The 22,757-nt window shown below is 38.7% G+C and overlaps 4 protein-coding genes across 7 annotated transcripts; 2 read left to right on the top strand and 2 right to left on the bottom strand.

Annotated features, from left to right (window-relative positions):
* Nucleotides 1–5,274: 5,274 nt before the first annotated feature.
* Nucleotides 5,275–9,294, bottom strand: LOC131882439 (uncharacterized). Its single transcript, XM_059229583.1, has 4 exons — nucleotides 9,266–9,294; nucleotides 8,492–8,876; nucleotides 8,312–8,426; nucleotides 5,275–6,352 (listed from the first exon to the last, which is right to left on the bottom strand). Exons 2-4 carry the CDS (start codon nucleotides 8,808–8,810, stop codon nucleotides 5,971–5,973), a joined length of 816 nt encoding a protein of 271 aa, XP_059085566.1. The 5' UTR covers nucleotides 8,811–8,876; nucleotides 9,266–9,294; the 3' UTR covers nucleotides 5,275–5,970.
* Nucleotides 8,795–17,315, top strand: LOC131882434 (green-sensitive opsin-1-like). Of its 4 annotated transcripts, none has more exons than XM_059229578.1 (8): nucleotides 8,795–8,929; nucleotides 11,520–11,616; nucleotides 15,225–15,384; nucleotides 15,664–15,859; nucleotides 15,914–16,040; nucleotides 16,104–16,346; nucleotides 16,703–16,957; nucleotides 17,048–17,315. In XM_059229578.1, the coding sequence occupies exons 2-8, from the start codon at nucleotides 11,566–11,568 to the stop codon at nucleotides 17,153–17,155; spliced, it is 1,140 nt and encodes a 379-aa protein (XP_059085561.1). In that variant the 5' UTR covers nucleotides 8,795–8,929; nucleotides 11,520–11,565; the 3' UTR covers nucleotides 17,156–17,315. The 4 variants fall into 4 exon arrangements, with proteins under 4 accessions (XP_059085561.1, XP_059085562.1, XP_059085560.1 ...); XM_059229579.1 differs by lacking the exon at nucleotides 8,795–8,929 and adding an exon at nucleotides 8,966–9,102; XM_059229577.1 differs by lacking the exons at nucleotides 8,795–8,929; nucleotides 11,520–11,616 and adding an exon at nucleotides 13,868–14,577 and having other exon boundaries at nucleotides 16,703–17,014; nucleotides 17,085–17,315.
* Nucleotides 17,316–17,347: 32 nt separating this feature from the next.
* Nucleotides 17,348–18,086, top strand: LOC131882442 (uncharacterized). The gene is made up of 3 exons (XM_059229588.1): nucleotides 17,348–17,504; nucleotides 17,584–17,722; nucleotides 17,799–18,086. Exons 1-3 carry the CDS (start codon nucleotides 17,409–17,411, stop codon nucleotides 18,050–18,052), a joined length of 489 nt encoding a protein of 162 aa, XP_059085571.1. The 5' UTR covers nucleotides 17,348–17,408; the 3' UTR covers nucleotides 18,053–18,086.
* On the bottom strand, nucleotides 18,053–22,754 carry LOC131882441 (uncharacterized; the record flags this gene model as incomplete). The annotated part of the gene is given in 5 exon segments (XM_059229587.1): nucleotides 18,053–18,223; nucleotides 18,650–18,715; nucleotides 21,489–21,638; nucleotides 22,011–22,175; nucleotides 22,714–22,754. Coding segments are annotated over 5 exon segments (515 nt in total), but the record flags the coding sequence as incomplete, so codon positions are not given.
* Nucleotides 22,755–22,757: the final 3 nt, after the last annotated feature.

Raw genomic sequence — 22,757 nt, 5'->3', positions numbered from 1 at the left:
CCATTGCTAGCTTCTTCAAGTTGGCCATACATCTTTGGAGACCTTCACAAGCGATGAAAACCATTCACCAAGTCAACACAGGGTGACCGGGCGCTGGTTCAATTATTTAGACTGTTTGCCAGATGTTTTGAGATTATTTGCACGGTTGAAGGCATCTTTTGCGTATGATAAGTGTATGTTGAATTGCCCGAGGATTAGAGGTTCTCTTTCCTAGGATTGGGCAAACTCAGCCTCAGTGAATCAGATTTCCGCTAATTTCCGCTCTACTCAGCATTTTACTATCCTGGTTTACTCACAATCAACTATTTTGCATATCAAGGGCTTTTATGTCTTTAAAGTATCAATTTACATTGCTCTTACACGTACTTTTCTTTTTGCATAGAGAAGAAATCATTTGTAATTCATCTTGGTTGGAAAGCGGATTGAAAATCAATTTTAATCTCATTTCAGTCTCTCAATACTCCTACAGTTGTGATATGTTTTACCATGAAAAAGTCTGTTTTGTGAGTTTGTCTAAAAATGAAGACCCATGTCGGACCAAACTCATCTTATTCGAAACAAGGTTTAGTCGTTTTAAGGTCAGAATGGAAATGACTTTGAAGCATGTTCCCCATAAAGTTATACGAAACTGTTCATTTCAAAAAATCTTTGCTTATGAATAAAAAGCTTCATTCCACGTGCCCTTCAATCTCGACACATTTTTAAGAAAATATCTGATAAAATTTTCGTTAGAACTATTTCATCAGCAATTCCGGAAAAGGTGTGAAAAAATGCAACATTTGCTCAGACTTAAACCAACTAGACTACTTCATTGTTGAATTTGCTTCAAGAAATAGTCGTAGAGCGTATATATGGAGCATATTTTCAGCCAGTCTTGGACCAGTTTCTGACTAAAATACAAGAGCAATCTATATACAAGGGCTAACCAGATCCCCTAACTCTGATTCATTGGCAGATCAGATAGTGAATATAAGTAACCTTAAATATATACCTTATCTTGATCTTTTGGAGATGCCACTCCGAGTAGTGGTAAGAAAGTGCACATAAATGGTGAATAGACCATCAGCCCAAGACCAACGCAAGAGATTTCATCCTCATTTAGTCACCCTCATAAAAGACAATGATGAGGCTTCTTTCGGTCCAACTACTGTTCAGAAAATCTCGCTGCGCAAGCATACTCTCTATGTATCTCAAAAGCAGTGCACCACCAGTACCAAAAGGAACAGAGCTCAAGAGACGAGATCCCATGGAGCACCACCAAGATCCAAGTGCGTGAGGGAGCGTCAAGCGAAAGAGGAAGAGGAAGAGGAGGAGGAAGAAGGAGGCCATTCAATTGGGAAGGCTAAAGCCAAGCGAGGAGGCAAGGGAGCGAAGGCAGACAAGAGAAGGGGGCGGGGAACAGGGGCGTGATGGAAGTAAGGATGAGGATGCCTTGAATAATGCGATGCTTGGAGGAGGCCTCGGTTGGTTGGTGCGGTGATTAAGAAAAAGAGAGAGAAAGTAAGGCACTCGGCGCCTTACTCACTCAGTCGAGGTCAATAACTGTGAAGACTTCTGTCCTGTCAGTAACGATGATATTGGAACGACCCAGGGCCATCGTTTGGAAGTTGTGTATTGGATACACAGATATCGTCCGAGCGATGACCTCAAGTCCTCGATGACTGGTTGACCTCTTAATTTAAAGAACAAATATTGGCTCTTAAGATCTTTGTTGATTCGAAGGCTTCAGAGGCCACAAACAAGAGGACTCTTCATTCCGAACAGAAATGTTCCGGAGAACTTACTCTGATTGAGCCGACCAAAATGTGCTTGTTGGATCAGGCCTCTCGTGCCAATTTCCGACGGAGCCAAAATGTTTCGACCAATTAGTTTGTGGCTGAAGTTCGCCAATTGAAAGCAGCCTTTCTTGAATGGACATATTAAGATGCACTAAAGTAAGAAATTTTCAGCAGATGAATCAGTAAACTAATGAATCAGGAGGGAAGCTAAAAGCCATACGTATTCGTACATAGAAGATGCTATCCTATATGCGTGTTATAATCAAAGCTTTTGATGTAGAAAAAGTATCGATCTACAAGAAGGCATAACATTCATGTTGAATGAAAAAGCTTATCTAATACCTAAAATATCGACACCATGAGAGTTGTTCTAAATTTCTGAATCAATAAAAGATTTGACACGTTCAATTCAGCCCAAAAAAGAAAGAAGCAGTGAAGAGCAAAAAGAACACATAAAATGGACAGAACCAGGTTATATGAAAGGCTGCTCACAATGTAAAAAATGTCAGGATTGCATTTTATTCCATTTTCTTTCAATTTCATCTCCCCTTTCTGACATTATTCTGCAACTGCTGTGCAAGTTTCGCACTCTTGGGGGCAATCATTAGATTTACAGCTTTTGACTAGCTTTATATTCATATAGCATCTGATCCATCAACGAATAGTACTTTAAGTTGAACGAAGATGGCGCCCTCTGCTTTTTCTAAGTACGAACAAACAAACGTTGAAGCTAGAATACGCTCTAAGAAGCCAGGCTTTATCAAGCGATTATGAAATAAACAGTTTATGGCTCATGTACCGTGGTACAATGAGTTAGCCACCAACTCTTCTGGTACGAGTAGACTTTTCAAATCCGCTATGGGTAAACAGTTGAACAAGAAATTGTTGACTGCATGATTGAAAATACACCTACAATTGAACGAAACAGTACTAGGAAAAGCACAGTTTCTTACTCTCTTGGTGACTAACTTTAAGAACATCACTGTTGCTAGATTAACTCTAGCTTTTTAAGCACAAGTTGATGTAGCATGCCAGCGACTTTCCTCATCATCTTTTACAAGTATGCAATATATTGCACTCTGATTATTTTTATTTGGATGTCAATGTGTTTGTGATTTTAATCTTGTAGGATTTGAAAGGTCTCTCTAAAGAGTTGGTGGTGTATTTATGGTATTAGAATAAAGTTGCAATTCGTTGTTCAGCATACAAATACTTTGTTGAAGTCGGGCATCTTAGATCGAATTCTCATACTTCTACGTTTGTTTGTCCCCAATGGGAGGAAGCAGAGGAAAACGAAAAGGATTTTTATAGTGCTGGCCCTTGCATATAGGGTTGATCGGGCAGTTTGATCAGAGGCTTGTCCAAGTCTGACTGAAAAGATGACACTGAATCAATGCCTTTATATTCCTCACGAATATTTGCGGGTAGCATATTATCCTCGAGGGCTTGGACGTTCTCTCAAACTCCATGTTACCGAAAGTATCTGCGGCCGTTGCAATTGGCGTGTATGTCGCGCTAGTTTTCTGCACCTTTGGTAATGAAATGACTTCTTTATTTTTATGAAAAAGAAGTTCTGTCAAAATTACGTTTCTCTCAAGAAATATGTCTCCAATATCGGCCTAGCCTGACAAACCCAATTTTCACTGGCATGCTGTTTGCTCAGGAAGGAAGACTATCCTTTTTTGCGCTCTTGCATTGATGTAAGGAGATTAAAACGCGTATTTGGCGGCTTTGAATCCATGTAAATAAGTGCCCATGCATTCAATCTTCTTCAAATTTTGTATAATGTGCCCACAAAACAAAATGAATGGTACGTAAACAGGATTGATGCGAATATTGAAATTGCGTTGGAAGGTGTATTATGTACTTCTGAACTACACCTTAACATACATAAATATCAAACAAAGTGATATCTTCTTTAATCCCTGACTTCAAAAAGTGCTTCCATTTACGATTATTCTTTACACTTTTTTTTATAAGGTGTTTTCAGACCAAACCAAACGATTGCTTTGGTGGGCGTAAAATTTGTCTTCGATTCAAAGGTCTTGAATTATGAGGTTTAGAGAGACATGGAAATCTTAGCGTGAGATATTTTTCGAGATTGGTTCGAGAGAAAACGTCCATAGGTTGCGTCGTCTGATGTTAGAAAAAAGAAACTCTGTTACTTCGTAGCTACTTTTTGCCACATTTAAACATCTCTCATAGGATAGGGCAGGAACTCTAAAGAGAGGAAACGACACGGCTTTCTCCTGACCGCCAAGTTAGATCATTGCGTTGAATTAAGATAGTAACTCTAGAATCAATAATAAAAAAACAAGCGAATCCATGCTGCATAGTACATTAAAGCATGTTTATTTAAATAATGATCTCTTTGATATACAACTCCATTCATGTACTGTTGGATTTTGCATTTCCTATGAACTCTTGTCCACTTTTGGTTAAAGTATCCAAAATAGTCGAGTAAAACAGGCGTCCTATCTCTTAAGGTATATTATTCCATGATTATGAAGCATCCAAATGAGTTTAAAGAACAATATGTAGCTCAGAGCTAGAGTATGCCTTACTTTTGGATTGAGGGTCATTCCTAGAGTGAGAACCATAGTTTCATAAAAAGTTCACCAAATTACTTGAAATTTGGTCAAGATGTTTCTGAAACAATTTTCTTCAAATAGTATTATTAGCAAAAAAAAGAAATATTGACTGATTGTGTTTAGAGCAAATTCTTTCTTCATAAAGAAGACCTAATTTGCACTTTTCAATTGTTGTATTTCAGGACTTGTTTGAAGTCATTTTAAGTATACTTAATGGTATAATGGTTACAAAAATGATATTAGTCACATATTTTGTTCAATAGTTATGCCACTAATTGACATTCAAAAATTTCAGCACCAAAAGGTTAGGCCTAACTTAACGGGAAAGGTTTGGTGATCACAAAAATGTGACGTTTCCTTACTTAAGTGTCCTTGATGAGGGAGAGAGAGAGAGCATTTTTAAAAACCCTAAGTAAAACACATCTTCTCTTCGATATTTGACATTTGAGCCTCTGGGTTAGTCAACGACGCTACAACCGTTTTCCGAACACTTAAATCACGTTGTTTATCTTGTTGAGAAATACAACCAGCAAATTGATTTGAAGATTTGAAAGCTAATTCTATTTATGCCTGAATCTTGTTATCCGATCATAAACCGTTTCCTAAATTCACAGGATTTGGTCTGTCTTCATCCTATAGATGGATCGCCTGTTTTTAAAGCTTTTTTTACTAGTTCTCAAGTTTATGCTGTGGACTGAGTTTTCAGCAACTTGACACGTTTGATGAAATATTTCATCTACTGAATGATAAGAAGTTTGAATTGGCCGCTTTAAGGCATCCCTGAACGCAATGCTGGTCGGGAATTGTTGGCCAAAAAGCGATCAAGAATTTAAGATCCCATTTCAAACTGAACAAGGTTCATCTGCAAGGTATAATTGGTGAAGAGATACGCAAGTAGGGTTACTAAGAGGAGAGGCTCTATTCAACGCAAAAACGTGAGTTTTAATGAGTATGTTGTCCATTTTGTCTGTGTATTTTTTGGTTTTGCAGATCTATTCTTGTGCGTCACAATTGAAAAAGGCTTCACTAGTAAACCGTGCCCCTCGATTTATAGCCTCTTGCTGTCTGATCTAAACCAATTCTTTGTAACGGTTGACCTCGTCCTCCCGTTTTTTTTTTTTTCATTGGATGTTAATATATCAGATATTTGAAAATGAATGAAGAATCACTCGCGAAAAGTTACCAAAGAACCCTCAGAACTAGCACTGAAGGTCGACTGAATTTGCAAGTTATGAGCAAACTTTTTCAACGTAAAGTCATCTTTGGCTCACTTCTCTTCGCACATCTCGAAATTGAAGATAATAGAGTAAAATGCACTACTATCAGATTGCATTATTTGAGCCTTTAGATTGTTTTAATGCACAGATTGAGATGCAGGCCAAGTCAACCTTTTGTCGTTTGCAAGCAAAATTTTACCGAACTGTCACATTTGTTGCGTTGCAAAATCCATTGTTTTTAATAAACCTTTCATTGTCGATGCACTCTATTTAGACTAATAGGAAAAGACAAATCTATCTTATCGACAAACAACACCAGACCTTTTCTTGCTTGACTATTTTAAATATTCACGGGTAGCAGTTTTTGATGCAATTTTCCATCGCTTACGGTAATAGACTCAAAAATGAAAAATAATTGTTAGTCGAAGACTTCATGGACATTGTAGTGGTTGTGGAAGCTGGTTGAATGGTTGTTGTCTCCTTGGGTTTTGTTGTGGTGGCTGTGGTTGTGGAAGTGGTCCGACTTATCCCTTCAGTGGTCGATGACCTTTCCTGAGGCAATTCTCCACCTAAGTCAGGGCCTTTAGTAGATAACTCTTGGGATTGGCTGGAAGTTAGGCTGGATGGTTGACTCTCAGGGCTGCTCCAAGGGCATTCGACCTCGTCCCTGGGGAGACATCGATTAGGCGACTGAAGTAAGGATCTGAACCGATTTGAGTAAACGTTCGAGAGGAAATCTAAGACACGTGGTTGGGATAAAGCACGGCTGAAACAAGAGATTGGAACTTATTGATTTATGATGGTTTTAAGTAACGTAAAACTATGAAGGTAAACATGTCTTCAAATATACAATTTTCATAAAATGTTTATAAAACATAGAAATGAGATGAAAATATTGTATTATCTTTAAAATTACTTTATGTTATGTCTATATTTTATGGTTTTAGTTTTTCAGTATTGGTAATACTAAAATAACATAAGAATGCGATATCTAATATTAATTACCCTTGCGGCTGATTTTCAAACAATACATCTATCTTAATAAAGTTTAAAAGATATGGATTTGGATTTGCGTTTTAAATTAAGGCTTAATTCAGGCAATTTCCTTCCTCTCGTGCGTTGTTGCTCTGTCAGTGATCAGGTCAAAACACCTGTGTGTCCCAGTTATCAAATGTACTCACTGGACAAAGGGCAAGTGTTTTCCCTAAGATGGGACGAATCACACGTTTTGCAAGAAAAATACACGAATTCTAAAGTGGTTGATCAAATTTGTGAAACCTGGGTTATTAATCAGTAATAACCGTGTGCTAATTCATTACATATGTTCAGTGTTTAGAGAGCATGGATACGTACATTACGATATGATTATGACTGACAAATCGAAAATATGTGAACTGCGTTAAAAGCTAAAAGAAAGTTTTATCAGCGTGAAAAAGAAATTATCGCAAGAAAAGTAAAAATTAATGCACTGTTTAAAATAATTACTTAAAATTTGCACTGACATAAATCAGCAAGATTACAGTGTTTATGTATAATACTATCACAAGACTATGTCGACCCAAAATACGTCCTTTCTTGCCCAAAGTTTGCTCCCCCAGCGAAACCCAAACGACGACGAAAATAGATGTTGTTGGTCTCTATTGTGTTCGTGACTGTGTCAAAGTTTAATCTTTTTTTGCGGACTTCTTTGCCGCTACTGGGAATGGAATTCCCAGCAGTTCAAGACGAAAAACTAATTCAGTTTAGTTAACGTGTCCTTATATCCCATTGTTGCGCCCCTTTGTGACTTTTAAGAGGGTATTGTTAGGATTTCTTCGAAATCATGAATTAGTATTTCAAATTATGCCTGTGGTTGTTTAAAATTCGTCCAGGTGTAGGGACCCCTCAATCATCAGAATATTTTTTCCAAGCACTACAAATGTTCTCTATCACAGACGGCCAATTTTCTAACTTTCCAGAAATCAAGAGGAACAAGAAAACCCTCCTGGAAACTTTATTTTATTGACGCTTGGCCGATAGGGGTAGGAGAGTAGATCTTCATCGCTATTATTGTAATTAAAGAATCTTTCAAAACGTTCCTTTTTTTGGTAAAAACAACCCAGAAAAAGCCTGTCGTTTGCTCTCCCATATGAAAAAAAAGATCTGGCTTTGTCTCCTTCTTCTGTTCAAACCCCGATAGCATGAAATAGCAGACATGTCAAAGAGGTTTAGATCATATCAACTCACTTTCAGTCTCATTTGTAAAAAGTTCACGAAAAGAGGGTGATTGCCATTGCCCATTTTTCCTTCTTTGCGGGCCAAAGGTTGCAGCTGCAAATATTCTGCACCCAGGTCAAAAGAGGTTTTCTTGTTCGTTATTGAAGTAATATTGATGAGAACTTATCACTTGTTTGATATGGCCAGTGGCTCACTAAAAACTTGAAAGTCTTATAGCTTCATGCACTCTGCGTTCAGTAATGGGCAGTATCTGCAGTTCTCTGAGCATACAACCGCTAACTTTGAGAAAGAACACTTGAAGTCACAGAAAATAGAAATGTTAACCTGTTGAAGAATTATGTCTTGGAGAGTTTTGTTATTGTTTACATTTTATGATTTTTTTAACAAAATGATTAAAAACCTTACGAATGATGCCTCTTACTTTTAAAAGGATTTAGTAAACATTGGCCAAGTTGAGAACCTGTCAAAAGTGTATTTACACTATCAATCTAACTTTTAGTAATCCTACCTTCTGCCATTGTAAAAGAAGTCACTGGGACACTTATAACGTTGACCTCGAAGACCCAAGGCTCCAGTGTGGCAAACCACAAAACGGGAGCAATCTCCAACCACTGGAAAAGTGCCTATAACAAACAAAACTCCAAAGTTAGTATCCATTCATGCCTAAAACCTCAAAATTCAACCTTACCTGGTTCCAGACATCCCAGCAGATATGATGGATCAATTATAACCCTGGACCCTCTGGAAGTTGTTGGAGCCTTTGTGGTTGTGGTTGTTGATGTAGTGGTGGTTGTGGTTGAGATTGTAGAGGTTCTAGAAAGGGGTTGCCCTAAGATAAGTTCCCATAAAGATTGTCCATAGGAGCAATCACAGACAAGAGCAAGTTCAAGCACGACCAGTAACGCTCGTGAGCACCTCATGTTGGAAATAGACAATCGACGACTAAGACTCGAAGAAGTCACCAAAGTGGAAGAAGTCGCCGACTCTGATACTGGCGATGAAAACATTCCTCAGGCTCACACGAGCACTCACTCAGAACGGCACTTGAAACTCCAAGCCACCGCCAACCAAGTCTCATCCAACCATCTCGTCATTTCCTTCAACATCCATTGCTAAAGCCAAGCGAGTTAGTGAGTTTGCTTAATTTTCCGAACGGTGCTCTCCTTGTGCATTTTGCCTTGGGATCATTTGTGATCTAGGGTTCAAAGCCCGGATGAGGAAGAGTGACGTCAGGATTTGTGCAATACAAATAAAACCGTGAGGAAAGTCCTTGTGGGTGGCGGAATAACATCCGTAAGGGTGAGAGAAACGAAGCCCTAATCACTTGGCATTCAAACATCTCCAATGTACAATTGGAGATGTTTGGAGCTACAGTAGATCAACATCAACAGAGCGAGAACGGAAAAAGTTATGGATGGGAGGAAATTAGGTGGTGCTTTGGAGGGCAACCAAGAATTGCTACCAATTCAAGACAAGACTTGATCATAATCTTCATTGTCTCTATCTCTTGTTGATAGATTAGTTGGAAAATATGATTGCCCTGGAATTGACGAAAAGGAAATGGTAGAAATTGTGTACTGGAACTTGATGTACTATGCATCCTTGCATGCATTTTTGTTCAAGGAGTAATTGCAAAATGCAAAGAAATAGACTTTGCTCACGCAGATAAAGTTCAACCTTAACCCTTTGCCCCTGACAGAAGGGATCGAGGCATTCTTGGGACGTGCTGGCACTTTCTTGTAAATCTTCATACACTTTAAATGACCAAAATGTAACACTTCTAGAAAGGAATTGCTATGTCTTCAAATGGAAATAGCTTCTGATTTAGCATAGTAATGACTTTCTCAAATTTGCATTGATTTGATAATTATGTTGTTTTTTTGCTTACGTTTTTTAATCAGATTCAAACTACAATTGCGCAAGCCTATATATAAAGAGGAATAAGACTATTCAAATGCTTTTAAGAATTGAAACAAACATTTTGGTGTTGAAAGTGCGACTTCGAGTTATTGATAGCTCGACATTAATACCGCATTTCATAAAATTTAAAAATGGTATAAATAGTATACCTAAACCTCATTTCAATAAACAACTAGTCCTCCACCGACTCACGACCATCTAACATACATAAGTTATTTTCTAAATTCAGTCATAAATTTGAAGCTTTTTCATGAATACATAAGTTAATCTCCCCATGTCTTGTTCCAAATTGCAAGAGTTGGAATATGTCCTTGCCAAACGGAGATTACGGGGCGTCACCCTGCAGAATTAATTGTCAAAGACACCAAACCATAAGGTGTCTGTAACAATGGTTCAAAATGCCAAGAAATGAAATCCCCCTGTATCTCGAGATCTCGTCTCATCTGAGATTTGAACACCTGTACATAAGTGTAAGAGTGCTGTGACATTTCACAAGATAGATAAAGAAACACCGGGGCAGGTTTCATTTTCATTTAGCGGTACTAAAGGAGAACAGCCGCCAAATAGAAACGACTTTAAGGTCTGATGATTGACTGGGTGGTTAACGAGGAAATGGCAATTGTCTGCTGCTGCCATTGAAGGAGACGGAGATGATTTCTTTGTCCTCGACTTTGAGAGCACAAGTACAATTCCCTTGACTTTTGTTGCGCATCTCTGAAGTCGTCACGACCAATCAATTGTTGTTCAGGTCAATTCCGTTTCGACTCCACAAATCGTCCATCGATAATGGTAAACCAAATGAATTTATTGGAAACAGGATAAACGGTTCAATCTGTATGTCCTTTTCTTAGAAATAAATACCAATCATTGAATGAAGGAAAAAGTCGAATCGCCTGGCACTCTACAACGAATCTTTTATGAAAAAAAGTCCTTTGGTAATAGGCTTTACTAACGCACTCTAATCACCTTACACAAAAGTAAACAACAGGTCAAATCAAATGTACGGTAGTACGGAAATATAGGAAGAAATGAAACATGAAATTCGTGCAAAACTCTTGTTTTACATGAATTTCCCTTGAATTTCCTTTACTTTACAAGTTGCTTTACTTCGAGTTGGGATGGCATCGCTGAATCAAGTCTAGAGGCCCTGGATGTTGTTGACATAACGTGTTATACTAATTTTGACTCAAAAGGAAGCCTATATTATTATGGCCACCACAGTGGAACCCACAATACTGATAAAGTTTTTGTGCAAATGCCAAGACTTCTTGTAACAATTTTCGTTGCTATTGAAACAAAAGGAACAACTTTTGTAAAATATCATCTCGTATTTTAGCTCAGATTAGCATATTAATCCACTTAAAACCTACAAAGAGATAGTGCTTTTAAAAACGTTATCAATATATGTTGGGAGTAATCTTATTTGCGTTTCCAACTACAATTTTATCCAAATCCATGGAACAAATTATAATTTTAATAATTTTAATTAATAATTTTACAAAAGTTGTTTCTTTTGTCTCTTTGACAAAGAACAACATATGTAGATGTCTTGACATTTGAGCAAACACTTAACCAGAAAATATAACCACCGTGCCACAAAATTCATTCATGGGTGTAAAAGGGGTCATCTAAGGCTTGATTTGTTAGGAACTAATTCAATCGCAATTTCGTTGTGTGGCCTCACACATTCTTGCCTAGAGCTAGAAGATCCCTTGATGATGCCCATCTTTGGCTCAAATGCTTATTATGTTGATCAGTTGAATATTGCCTTCCAAATTAGTTTGTTTCTCTTTCAGGACGACGATTGGTCAAGCTATTCTTGCTCCGTATTAAACAGACCCCATGAGCATAACCTATGGTGGATTCTTCGTTTTAAAGCTGAACTTAAGCCTGGTGATTTTTCATTACAAGACACAAATGATTTTTGCAGAATGCTCCTCGATTACAAGAAAGTGACAAAAAACTTAACTTTTCGCCAACGATGAAAAAAAAATTCCCGTGACATGCTCTTCTTTATTTTTGAGCGACTAATTTTCCATGGATCTACATTTTCTGGTCAATGTCATACAACTTTTTTTTCTGGAAAGTGTGGCAATCTTTGCCTGTTTTACGATGCCATGTTTTTTTCAATCTTGAGGGCATCGTTTGCAGGACTGGCCGAGATAAACCTGAAAATTGGGCAATGCAAATTTCAAACTTCTTCACATATTTTCAATTTCAACTCACGGTAATAGGATACATTTTATAACTTTTTGCATTGATATGATTTTGATGATCTCAACAGTGTTTTTGGAACGTTTCATGTGGATTCAGCGAGCAGGAGTTTCCTGTTGATGTTTTTTGATGTAAGGTGTAAGTCGAACATAATAGACAAAAACTAGAGGACAGAAAATTCATAAATATGAATAACATTTCCAGGTTATTCCGGTACAAGTCGGAACTCTTTCTTTGATATTTTAACTTTTTGCCACACTTGAGTCCTACAAAAGGCTTATGTGGTACAGGGCTCGAGTTCTGTGCTCGATTCGAGCACATCCAAAAACCTATTTTGATTCTGCAAAACAAGATTAAGCCCAATGCAATCACCTTTTAAGGGCTTGCACCATATATGGCCAACTCAATATAGATTTAGGCCCATTTCTAAAGAAAGCAAAGCAAAGACGTTCACACGTATTGCTACGAGTCCAGACTCGCGAGTCCTTCTGAATAACTTTAGTTTGCACTCGAGAAAAAACCGCTGAGTAGATAAAAACAGCAATCAATTATTACACTGAAATAAATTGAGAACAACAGTTACTACGCGTACTGTTATCCTTTACAAAACAATTGGCACAATGAAATGGGTATTGAATGATATTGGACCGAAGTGAACGTCCTTTTTCAGCAACTTCTGACATAAGCCACGAACTTTTCAATTCGAGAGGGTGAACCAAATGTATTGGCCGTGGTGTTGGAGGTTTTGAGCTTGGACACGAACTTGTAGAGAAATGGACTGTGAGGGAGCTTCCCGCCATATCGGCCTGTTCTTGGTCATGGCAGCTCTAAGCCACATTTCGAATGAAAGTAATAAAGTAAGAAACCTAGTTCTTTTCAATTCAAGGCAGGTCTTTTTTTTCATTATATTACTATAAAGTTGTTTGTTTCAAAGCTATGTTGTCAAAAGCTTATGTAGCACAACATGAGCAGGCCGACAATTCAAATTTTTTCCAGCGTGATCTACGTAACTTTGAACACATCTCCAAAGTTCCCTAAGCATCTCATTGGGCTCAAATTTGGCCAAAACAAAATTATGTGGTCGTTTCAAGTAGTTATTTGGATTACAGTGGACAATTTAGGAGATAAGAAATTTTTGCTTTCGTTCACAGTCCACATCTCTAGAAGTCCATGATTAGTAGGTCCCTCACTATTATCGGTTGATGACTGGAGTGTAGGTGCAAACTATTGGCACTTTCGCACCACTTCAAAACTACTCATTCTATCATGTGTCCTTGTCATATTCAAGGGCTTACATGAATTTTTTCGATTTTAAGTATGAACGGAAAAGGACCAAGATATCTTTAAAAACGAGCAAGCACAAAGCGGAAAAAAGTGCGCCTAAGCAACCACGGTCGAGGCTAGGGTTGGCAAGAAATGTAAAGACTTCTTTTAACCATAGGGTAGAAATGTGTTGTGAAAATGACAATGATGGCTCACTCTACTTTGCTTGTCTACCAATATACTTTTGTGCATGTTTTATATATAGATCGGCTAATTCAAACACTTTACATGGCCAAACATGTAATAAATTATGACGCACCATGACTTACAGGGAATTTCACTCCCTTGTAACGGTTACAAACCCTGAGAATCAAAGGTCAAACAGATTCAACAAAAAGCTATTCTCAGTTATTTTTATCATAAAACATAAACAGGGTTAAAAAATCAACAAAGTGTGATGGTATTTCAAACACTTTACCTGTCAATAACCATCACTGCGATCCAATTGTTTTAGCGCAGTCATCTCGTTTACGAGCTAAAACACAACGATCAAAATGTGCTTCCGTTGGTGGTGCGAGAGATTTTTCGTGTCCAAATCCAAAAGTAATGTTAAGCAACAACAGGTGTTGGAGTGTGAATCGGAATTAGAACACGCATTTGGATGACTCCACAGGTTGCTCAGACACGTGAACCATCGTCACTGAGAGTGTACGTACAGTCTCGTACCCTCAAGAATGACTATCGACTTTACAATCGAAGAGTATCTTTTTTTGGGAGAAATTAGGTCCTTTTTCTAGCTCTCGTTCGAGTTGTTTTTTTTGGCTTATCTTTTCCAGAAGCTCGTCTTGTCATGGTTGCTCGGTTAAATATTTACCAAAATTAGGGGCTGCATGAAAAAAAAGATGAATTTGCACGTGCAAAGAAAGTTGCTTACCTTGGGTTCAAATACGTGCGATACATTTGGCTTGTCTAATTTGAAGCATGGCATCCCTACCAATTTCTCTTCCGAATTTCTCCTCTCCTCATCTTTGAGCAAACAAATTTCCGATAGTCAATAAAAGTAATCTGAACGTGAACTCCATAAGCATGTATATAAACCAGATTTTAGATTTGATTTCTGGTCAGTTTTGGAAGAAACTCGTGTCGATTGGGATCCCCAAGTTGAAGAGACCTGAACATGCTAGAACTGATGTCAACATGGACTCTTTGACGAAGTTGCAAGTCCACTCTGTGAACAATCACGATTGGGATTATGCTTATGCTCCGGATTTGCCCGATTGGCTCTTCATTTGTGCGGCTATTTATCTTTTTATCCTTGGGGTGGTTGGATTGATAGCCAATGGCGCCATTATCCTTGTGTTTTTGTGCAACAAACAGGTTAGTAAAATTGAACTCAAGTGATTTATGACTGAAAAGAATACATCACTACAGAAACTAGATTCTCAAAGACGCTATAATTATCAGAAAATGATAGACATATTTTTTCATTGGCATGGTATGAGAATTACCAAATTTAGGCTAGTTTTAATTAGATAAGCATAAGAAAAAAATGCATTCAAAATCACAAATCATGCCAAAAAAAGATTCTTCAGGAACCATGATTATGAGTGTATATTCGATTAGTTCATTCAAAAGATGAGTACTGTAGATGAAATCCCAGGGTTGCCAAAAGGCGTCAAAATTCGGTTACTCATGAGTACATTCGTTTGTTCTACTTTCATGATACTTATTTTAACAGCTCAATATCAATGAGTCGAACACTCAGTACCATCCCCAAGTTTCGAAGAACTGTTTCTTGAACTCTTGCAAAAGTCGAGAACTTCTGAAAGAAATTCGAAATGTGCTCTTTTGGTTGTAACAACACATTAAAAAACACGCAAAATACGTGCACCATGACGCATTTCAAATTGAAGATATGTTGTTTATCTAACCAAATTAGTTTCTAAACTTCAATAACGCAAGAAAGTTTGAAACACATATCCAAACATATCGCAGCTTCAAATCAATAAATCCTTTCTTTGCAGCTCCAAACGCCGTTCAATTTGGTGCTCATGAACTTGATCATGGCAGAGTTTGTAATCTCCGCATTTGGAGTCCCAGTGGACTTCACCGCCACCGTTCTCAAAGGCTGGAAAATGGGAAGCAGCCTTTGTTCCATCACGGGATTCATTCTCACACTTGTTGGTATGACACTTGAGTTGGTTTTAAGTTTCAAGACGATTGGATTGGACATGTGACGTCAAGGCAAGATAAGCGGGGAAAACATGCCGTTTCGTTACTTTCTTTTAAAGTGAGACCATTGAGAAGAAACTTCGAATTGTGTCAGGTCGTATATCACAATGCACTTTGGTACTAAGGTTGTCTTCGTTTTTCTTGATGTATTTGGGTCAACTTGTTCAGGGGAAAGTTGGCATGCCATTTCAGCCTCATTTTTCAGCTTTTGTATGTTTTTTTCCAATGCAGGGATGGCCTCGATTTATACTTTGGCTGCATTATCAACTCAAAGATGGATCTTGGTGTCCCAATTTGGTCGTTTCAATGTTCAAGGCATAGGATCGATTCTGGTCATATTGGGCGTGGTATGGGGGTTGTCCTCAGCAATGGCATTACCACCGCTTTTTGGTTGGGCGTTCTATGCTCCAGAGTCTTCCGGAATAAGGTGAGGCTTGAAGTGATTGTCTTTCACGCAACCTAGGACCATATGTCATTCTAGTTGTGCGCCATCTTGGGAAACACTCGAGAACCAATCGTACAATTGGTATTTGATTTCATTCGGCTTTCTTCTGCCATTGGCTTTGCTTCTATTCACATCGTTTTCTGTCATGAAGACAATGAGAAAGGTAACAATATTCTTACCTTTGAAGTGCTGTGGTTCTAATAATGTTTGTTGATTTGCTTGTCAGAATGCCTCTCAACTTCAGTCTTTGGCGGTAAAAAAATCAGCCCAGAAGAGGGAAAACAAGGTCAACCTCATGGTCATGGTCATGATCTTTTCTTTCCTATTCTGTTGGACGCCATACGCCCTGATGAGCATCTACCAATTACTGGGAGGTTCAGTGACTCCATACACCAGTGCATTTCCAGTCCTGTTCTGCAAAAGCTCCATATGCGCCAATCCCTTCATTTATGTGGCAATGAATTCCCAAGTATGTAGTTAAATTTCTTTACATTTTGATGCAAGACTTATGTTGGCAACCGAAAACAGTTGGGACAAAGGGTCAGTTGTCAAAACACAAATGAACATGTTACCAAAAACGAAACCCTGATTTCACAAAGTGATTCATGCGAGTTTACAAAAGATTTACTCTCGGCTTTTCGTTAAGTCCAAATGCGTTCAGTTTCTGGAGTGATTCCTCCAGGATTTGTTGGGGCTTGTCAACCTGAAGGAAGTTTGGTATTACAATAATGAAGTATACTTCAAACCTTCTACAGTCTATATTTTCTAAAGTGACCCTCACACCTACAGTACAGTTTTCTTTAAGATAAACTTATATTATTATAGTTTCGAAATGCCATGTGGCCCAAACCATTGGGAAAGAAAAATCTGACCCAAGCCCACAATCACTTGCGGGAGCTTCAAAGAGGAGGGGATAATCGCTCAAAAGTTTGCCCAGAGACATTGAACAAACCAACTCAAAGCTTTGGAGTGGCAACCATATGTGGAGGAATGGAGGAAACCGTCAAAACTGAAATTCATCTGGATCTACAAAAAGCAGCTAAAGACGATGGATCATCCAGGACGGCCCAAAGAGAAGAGGTTGCGTTGTCTGCAAGATAATTCATTCAGTTCAAACTCCGTATCCGCCCACGGCCAGTAAGATCTGAACTTTTTATGTTGCTATTTTAGATCTTTCCTGCCATATCTTCAATGATGAACTCCACAGATTGTCAAATTGACAGTGACATGCTAGGAGATGTGGAGGATGCTTGTCAAACCATACAAGCTGCTCGTTAGAGGAAATTGAATGTATCAATTGAGGGTTCATGAAGCAGAGGAGGACTTCAGGACCCTTTCTACGTGTCATATGCGTCCCGTCCCATGTGTTTTATTCAGAGATGAAAGCCAATGTTTGAACATGTTCCCCATGTCTTTTAATAAACAGACCCTAAGTGTCCACGCTACTGTGTGTTTTGGGGGGAAACAAGAATCTTGTTCAACTTTGGACTCATAATCTCCGGTCCTCTTCAGTCTCTGACTCTTCATCATCATGGACAGATTCAACTGTTTCGTCCTGATTATCATCTTATCTATTGTCAATTTGGGACAATGTTCATCTTTTAACAACGAAATTGACTTGAAATGGGTAAGAATTCGTTTCCTTCGTCTTCAACCACATTTTTCTATGTTCGAGAACTCGCGCAATCTATGACTAAAATTTTCAGGAATTCGAGGACTCTCGTCTGGATCCACTGGCGTTTCCACCCCCATTAGAACATGACCTAGAATTTGATGTTCAAGCATCTTGTGCCTGTAGGCAAATTTTGATATCCTCGTTGCACGAAGCACAACATATTCAAGCCGGTAACGATTTATCTGGTTATGTAGTGTGTGTCATAACGTACATGGCCATCATTTTAAGTTACATTTCTGGTTTCAGATTCCATGGGGTCCTATAAATATTACAGTAACTTCGAGGGCAAACCATACTACTACAGCTCGAGCCACGGAAAATACCTCTATTTCTTGAACGGTTCTGGCTGGTTGATTGGCAACGCAGTTGGCGCTAAGATTGGGTTCATTCATAACAATTCGCAATATGCTTGTCCTTACTTGATCCCAGAAGGCTGGATGTACGTGAATAACGGCTACTGGTACAAGGACTTGTCTTTGGTGGTTAGATGTATAGCATGATTTGTTTGTTTGAATACATATATTTCAAATCTTATATATCCTTATCTGTCTAAAGTTGTTTTTCTTTTAAAAGGCTTGCTAATCTAGCAAAATGCTGTAATCTGTGCGAAAACTCCTCATATCCACGGACCATTTGTTATTTGCATGGCATTCATAAATCCCTGCATCTCCCTGAAAGCAGCCAAAAAAAGAACACTTTTTGATAATGTTGCAAAAAAAAAATAGCGAGCCAGAAAAAGGGAGCAATCAAAAGCAACCTCTAGCACATCATCTTAGTCTTTGGTTTGGGTACATATGTTTGATTTTAGCTTCTCAATAGCTTCTAGTATGAGAATTTAAAATTAAACATGAGCTTTGTTTCGGATAGGGACTCTTATTCTTTATCAAAGCAGATGTTATGAATCTAAAAACTAACGCGTGTTACAAATCTTTCATTTAGTCGAAATACAAGGCCATAAACTAATCGACATTTAATAAACAACGTTGAAAAGAAATCTAAAGTGTAACAATTATGTTTTTCAAGAGGCACGCTTAGCAAAATTTGTTAGGCGCTAAACTCGCAAATGTTCTCGCAAAACCTCTTAAAATCGATCTCACCTGAGTGGCAGGGTCAATTTCCATTTTGGATTTGATTCGTCCTTTGCCAAATTGATACTCTGTAATCTGGAATGAAGCAAGGAAAGTACCTTCATTGTCACTATAGAACTGAAAAGGGAAAAGGAAAACGGGATCCTTTTTCTTGGAATTGCGTGAATCGGGTGCTTTCACGGCAGCATTAGTCCTTTGTGGCCATTTCCATGCCGGAAGCTATTCATTAAAGTTTGCTCATTTAAAAGCTTCATTTGTTGGTTTAATTCGCAAACGTAAACCCACAACCACAGCCCGATAATGCATCCTTGGACCCCTTAAACCATGGAACTTGATAATCAGTTCCCACTTTGAAGGCCGTACTCTTCACCCCAAATTAGTCCCTAAAACATATGCATTAGCGCCTAATTTGAAAGTTCAATCTAAATTTGAACCCTTGTGGCAGAGACAAATCGATTTCAATCGACATTAAGGAGTCCATCAGACCCAAGGAGAGACCCTAAAAAGCTCCTTTGAGTCTTGAAATGTCGCACTGCCAAATGAGATTTTCAAATGGAGGAAAAAGTGGCTGAGCATCTAGAATGGAACAACGAGAAAGAAGGGAAAGAAGGGAAGTGAGAGAAGAAGGAAAGAAGAAAGGAAGGAAGGAGAGGCTTTATATTCAAGGATTGGAGAGACCTGAAAGAAGTGGGAATTACACTGTAAATATCCACACGTCTTTGATCTCTCGGTTATGCACAGCTTCCATTATAATTTCTCGGATTCAACTGACCACCCTTTGTCTGACAAAATAGTCAAAATAGACGATTTGCAGAGAGTCCATCAAAATATACTCGATCGGTCTAAAATATTAGCCTCCAATCTATTGTTTTGTGCCTGACCATCCATTCGATCATGATTTTTTTACAATGCACATTGTAGAGTAAAATTATCTTTTTTTTGCAGTGACTTCATTTTCTCTGACTTTACCTTGGAGGTGCAAAAATAAATGAGGGGAATTGAGGGGAAAATCTTTAGGGGAAACTATTTCCATTGGATCATGGTAAGAGAATGTTCCAAAGTTATCAACCATCCGAACTTCTTTGCTGGCAAGCTGTTCCATCTCCGTGTTAGTTCATTTATGAGGCAAATTTGCAATCACCAAAACTTTCTGTGAGTCGGTTTGGAATACTAAGAAATCCCAAAACAGCAACGAAATTCTGACCTTCTTTGCTCCAAAGGCTGGGCGAACAAGACACCAGATTGGTGTTCTACCGGAAATGGATTCTTTGGGGCACATTGCTTGTATCCGGCTTCTTGTACATGGAGGAACATAATCGTGCTTAATCGAGCTTGAAACGTCCAGGGAGAGAAGCAAATACATCCAAAAAACATGGCCACTGGCACGGCCTTTCTTTCCTCTTAAGCGAGCCTTACAGCTGTATTTTCTGATTTGTGGTTGGCGGTCCATGACAAGACATTGAGTCATGAGCATCAATTACTCATGTGTAATCATATCTGTGCTTCGGAACAAGTCGATGTAATGCCCAAAATGTACTAGCTGCACTGGTGTTGGCATCCCTATTTGTCGTTGTGTGAGGTCGAGGGAAGACAACTTATTTCAGTGGATATGACTTGAGGGCATCAATTCCCCATGGAACATCCCAAGAGGATTCAAAAGCTCAGCGTGAGGCTCATTTTTGAAGCTCAAAGCAAGATCCAAGGTTGCTTCCTATGCCCCAAAGATCTGGCCTTCATCACCGGGTGACCACAGGGCCATTATTTTGAGGTGGGTCCAAAAAGAGAACCAAGGCCTAGCCAATAACGGCTTACTCTGGTTGGACGTTAAAGCTATTTTAATTGGTTTCTTTCTTTGGTTGTCTTGCAAATATCCCTATTACTTCTTGCAATGGAGCTTTCAAGTTGATCCAAGGATATTGAGTACTTGGGCCATAAAGAAAGAAATTACAATGTGTAGAGCAGATGTTTTGGACCGAGGTGAATAGGATATTTATATGAACGAAAATAATAGATTGCTTGTCAAGACTTTCGGGATATATTGCAGTGAATGTAAGCATTCTGGAAGTACTCAGTCTCTTTCGAAAAAATGGGGTTGGAATAGGTTGGTCGTCGCTTTATCCAATGGGATCAAGTTCCAGCGAGGTTGTTCATTAATCAAGTCGACTTGGAAATGGCAACCAGAGGGTGAGAAAAGCTGCAATTCCTCTCTCTTCCACCTCAAATAGCGAAACAACTCATGCACCTTGCCACTTCTACGTCTGCTTCCATTTCCTTTCAAAGCCTCTCTGACAATGAAAAAGTAGCTTTTGAAGCAAAAGGAAGGGAGGGGATAGAAGTAATATTTTTAAACAAAAACACCGACTGGGAAATATATTTCTGTCTGTGGCGTTGGGTTGTAAAAGTGAAACGTGACACGTCCTCTTGGTGAAACCACTCACGTAGAAAAATAAACATGTTCCATTCCGTCAGGTCGAGAAAGTGGAACAAGGACACGGATCAACCCTGTAGAGGAAATTTTTCGGATTTGTTTTCGAACGATCTCGACTAGACGTCGCTTGAATGCATTTTTGTCCTATGGTTCTTTGGTTTACGTTAAACATCAACATAATCTACACTGTAGCTCGAGTTAGCTGGCATGACTCGCCAAAACTCGGCCAGGAGCCTTTCTTCCCCGGTAAATTAACTTGCATGTTCACGGGGTATTAAATCCAACTGGAGAATGTCCCCCGGTTTGCCAACTTTTTCGCTGCACACCTTGATTGTAAGCCCTGATAAGTTGGTCGTTGTTGGAACAAGGAGGGTGGAACAAGATCGGAACAAGACTATGAATGGAATGCGTTGGACTCACGTGAAGGAAGTTGTGGTAATAGAGCTCTGCTCCGTCCTTGAACCAAGTGATCTTGGGCCTGGGCTTTCCTCTGGCCACACATATGAAGGTAATCTTGTGGCCGAGTTGATATTCATGGTCAAAATGAGAGGCCTTGGTAATTCGGGCACCCTAGAAGGAGGTGAAGAACCATTTGTAGTGATGAATAATTCACTCCTGCCGTCGAGGCAGGCTCCCTTTACATTATTGATGATGGACGTTTAGCGGACTGAATTAATGACTTCAATGGACAAGACGGAAAAAGGTATGTATATATTTTTGGGATCTATAATGTGTCTCTCTTTAAAAAAGGGGATAGTTGTTCATTGATTTGAACAATATGGCTAGATGTAACCAGATTTCAGAGAGAACCAATGGCGTTTTTCTCGTATGTTCATGTCATAAATAACGGAGCCTTAAGTTAAAACTCGGTTTGGATTAACAAACCAAATCTGAATGGTATGATCAAAATTTCAACAAATACTTTTTGGCATCAAATCTCACCTTGGCATGTCGATAGTAACGCTCTCCTTCGCCTGACTTAAAATTGGCCGTGGGAGGGATTCGAACTTGACTGTAGGGCGTATACCGTCCAATGGGTTTGATACCCACATCACCAACTCTGAGTTTAAAATTTGTCCTCACGCGGCTGGACTTGGCTGAGCCTATCTGTAAAAAGAAAAGAGTCGTTTTTTATATTGTGTTGCTAATTTATCTTGGGGATTCGAGGACATTTTATATTTTAGAACTCGACATGGAGCGGCAAAATTGCATCTACAGCGGCCTGTTATGAAAAAAGTCCTTGGTTCGATTCCCTTTCAGGATATTTTAGAGATAATAATTCCCTTTAATTTTATGTGCTAAGATCTCCGACTCATTATGAATGAGTTCTACTTCATTGAGTATATTAAAATCGATATGTAGATGATGATATGACATACTCGATGTATCAAAAAAGCAAAAAGTATGAAGGATAAAAAGAATCATACAGCAATTATAAGACACAACATCACGTATCAGGTTTGGCTATGAAAAAGTTCTTTGATTCAACTCTCCTTTCTTCTGAAAAAAGATCCTTTTTACAAGCTTGAAACGAGGGTTACGGTTTTTTTTTAATTTTAATTTTGGACCCTTGTTCCATTGGTAAGATGGATTAAAATTTGACATTTTTTTTTTTATTAGTTTAAACACTTTCTGTCATATTCACCTCGGGGAGCTGAAAAACGCAGAGACATCCTGCCAGCACCAACC

This window comes from Tigriopus californicus, chromosome 6, assembly GCF_007210705.1.
Source record: "Tigriopus californicus strain San Diego chromosome 6, Tcal_SD_v2.1, whole genome shotgun sequence".
NCBI lineage: Eukaryota > Metazoa > Arthropoda > Copepoda > Harpacticoida > Harpacticidae > Tigriopus > Tigriopus californicus.
Note: the sequence above shows the minus strand (reverse complement) of the source record. Positions and strands in the feature narration are given on the sequence as shown.

Excerpts from the sequence above, each read along its gene's own strand:
- LOC131882439 (XM_059229583.1), bottom strand. The coding sequence starts at position 8,810 with ATGTTTTCATCGCCAGTATCAGAGTCGGCGACTTCTTCCACTTTGGTG. Across the intron at positions 8,427-8,491 it reads GCTGGGATGTCTGGAACCAG|GCACTTTTCCAGTGGTTGGA; the intron begins GTAAGGTTGAAT and ends TGTTTGTTATAG. Across the intron at positions 6,353-8,311 it reads TTCTTTTACAATGGCAGAAG|CCGTGCTTTATCCCAACCAC; the intron begins GTAGGATTACTA and ends CTCTTGTTTCAG.
- LOC131882434 (XM_059229576.1), top strand. The coding sequence starts at position 14,287 with ATGTATATAAACCAGATTTTAGATTTGATTTCTGGTCAGTTTTGGAAG. Across the intron at positions 14,578-15,224 it reads TGTTTTTGTGCAACAAACAG|CTCCAAACGCCGTTCAATTT; the intron begins GTTAGTAAAATT and ends CTTTCTTTGCAG. Across the intron at positions 15,385-15,663 it reads ATTCATTCTCACACTTGTTG|GGATGGCCTCGATTTATACT; the intron begins GTATGACACTTG and ends TTTCCAATGCAG.
- LOC131882442 (XM_059229588.1), top strand. The coding sequence starts at position 17,409 with ATGGACAGATTCAACTGTTTCGTCCTGATTATCATCTTATCTATTGTC. Across the intron at positions 17,505-17,583 it reads ACGAAATTGACTTGAAATGG|GAATTCGAGGACTCTCGTCT; the intron begins GTAAGAATTCGT and ends TAAAATTTTCAG. Across the intron at positions 17,723-17,798 it reads AGCACAACATATTCAAGCCG|ATTCCATGGGGTCCTATAAA; the intron begins GTAACGATTTAT and ends TTCTGGTTTCAG.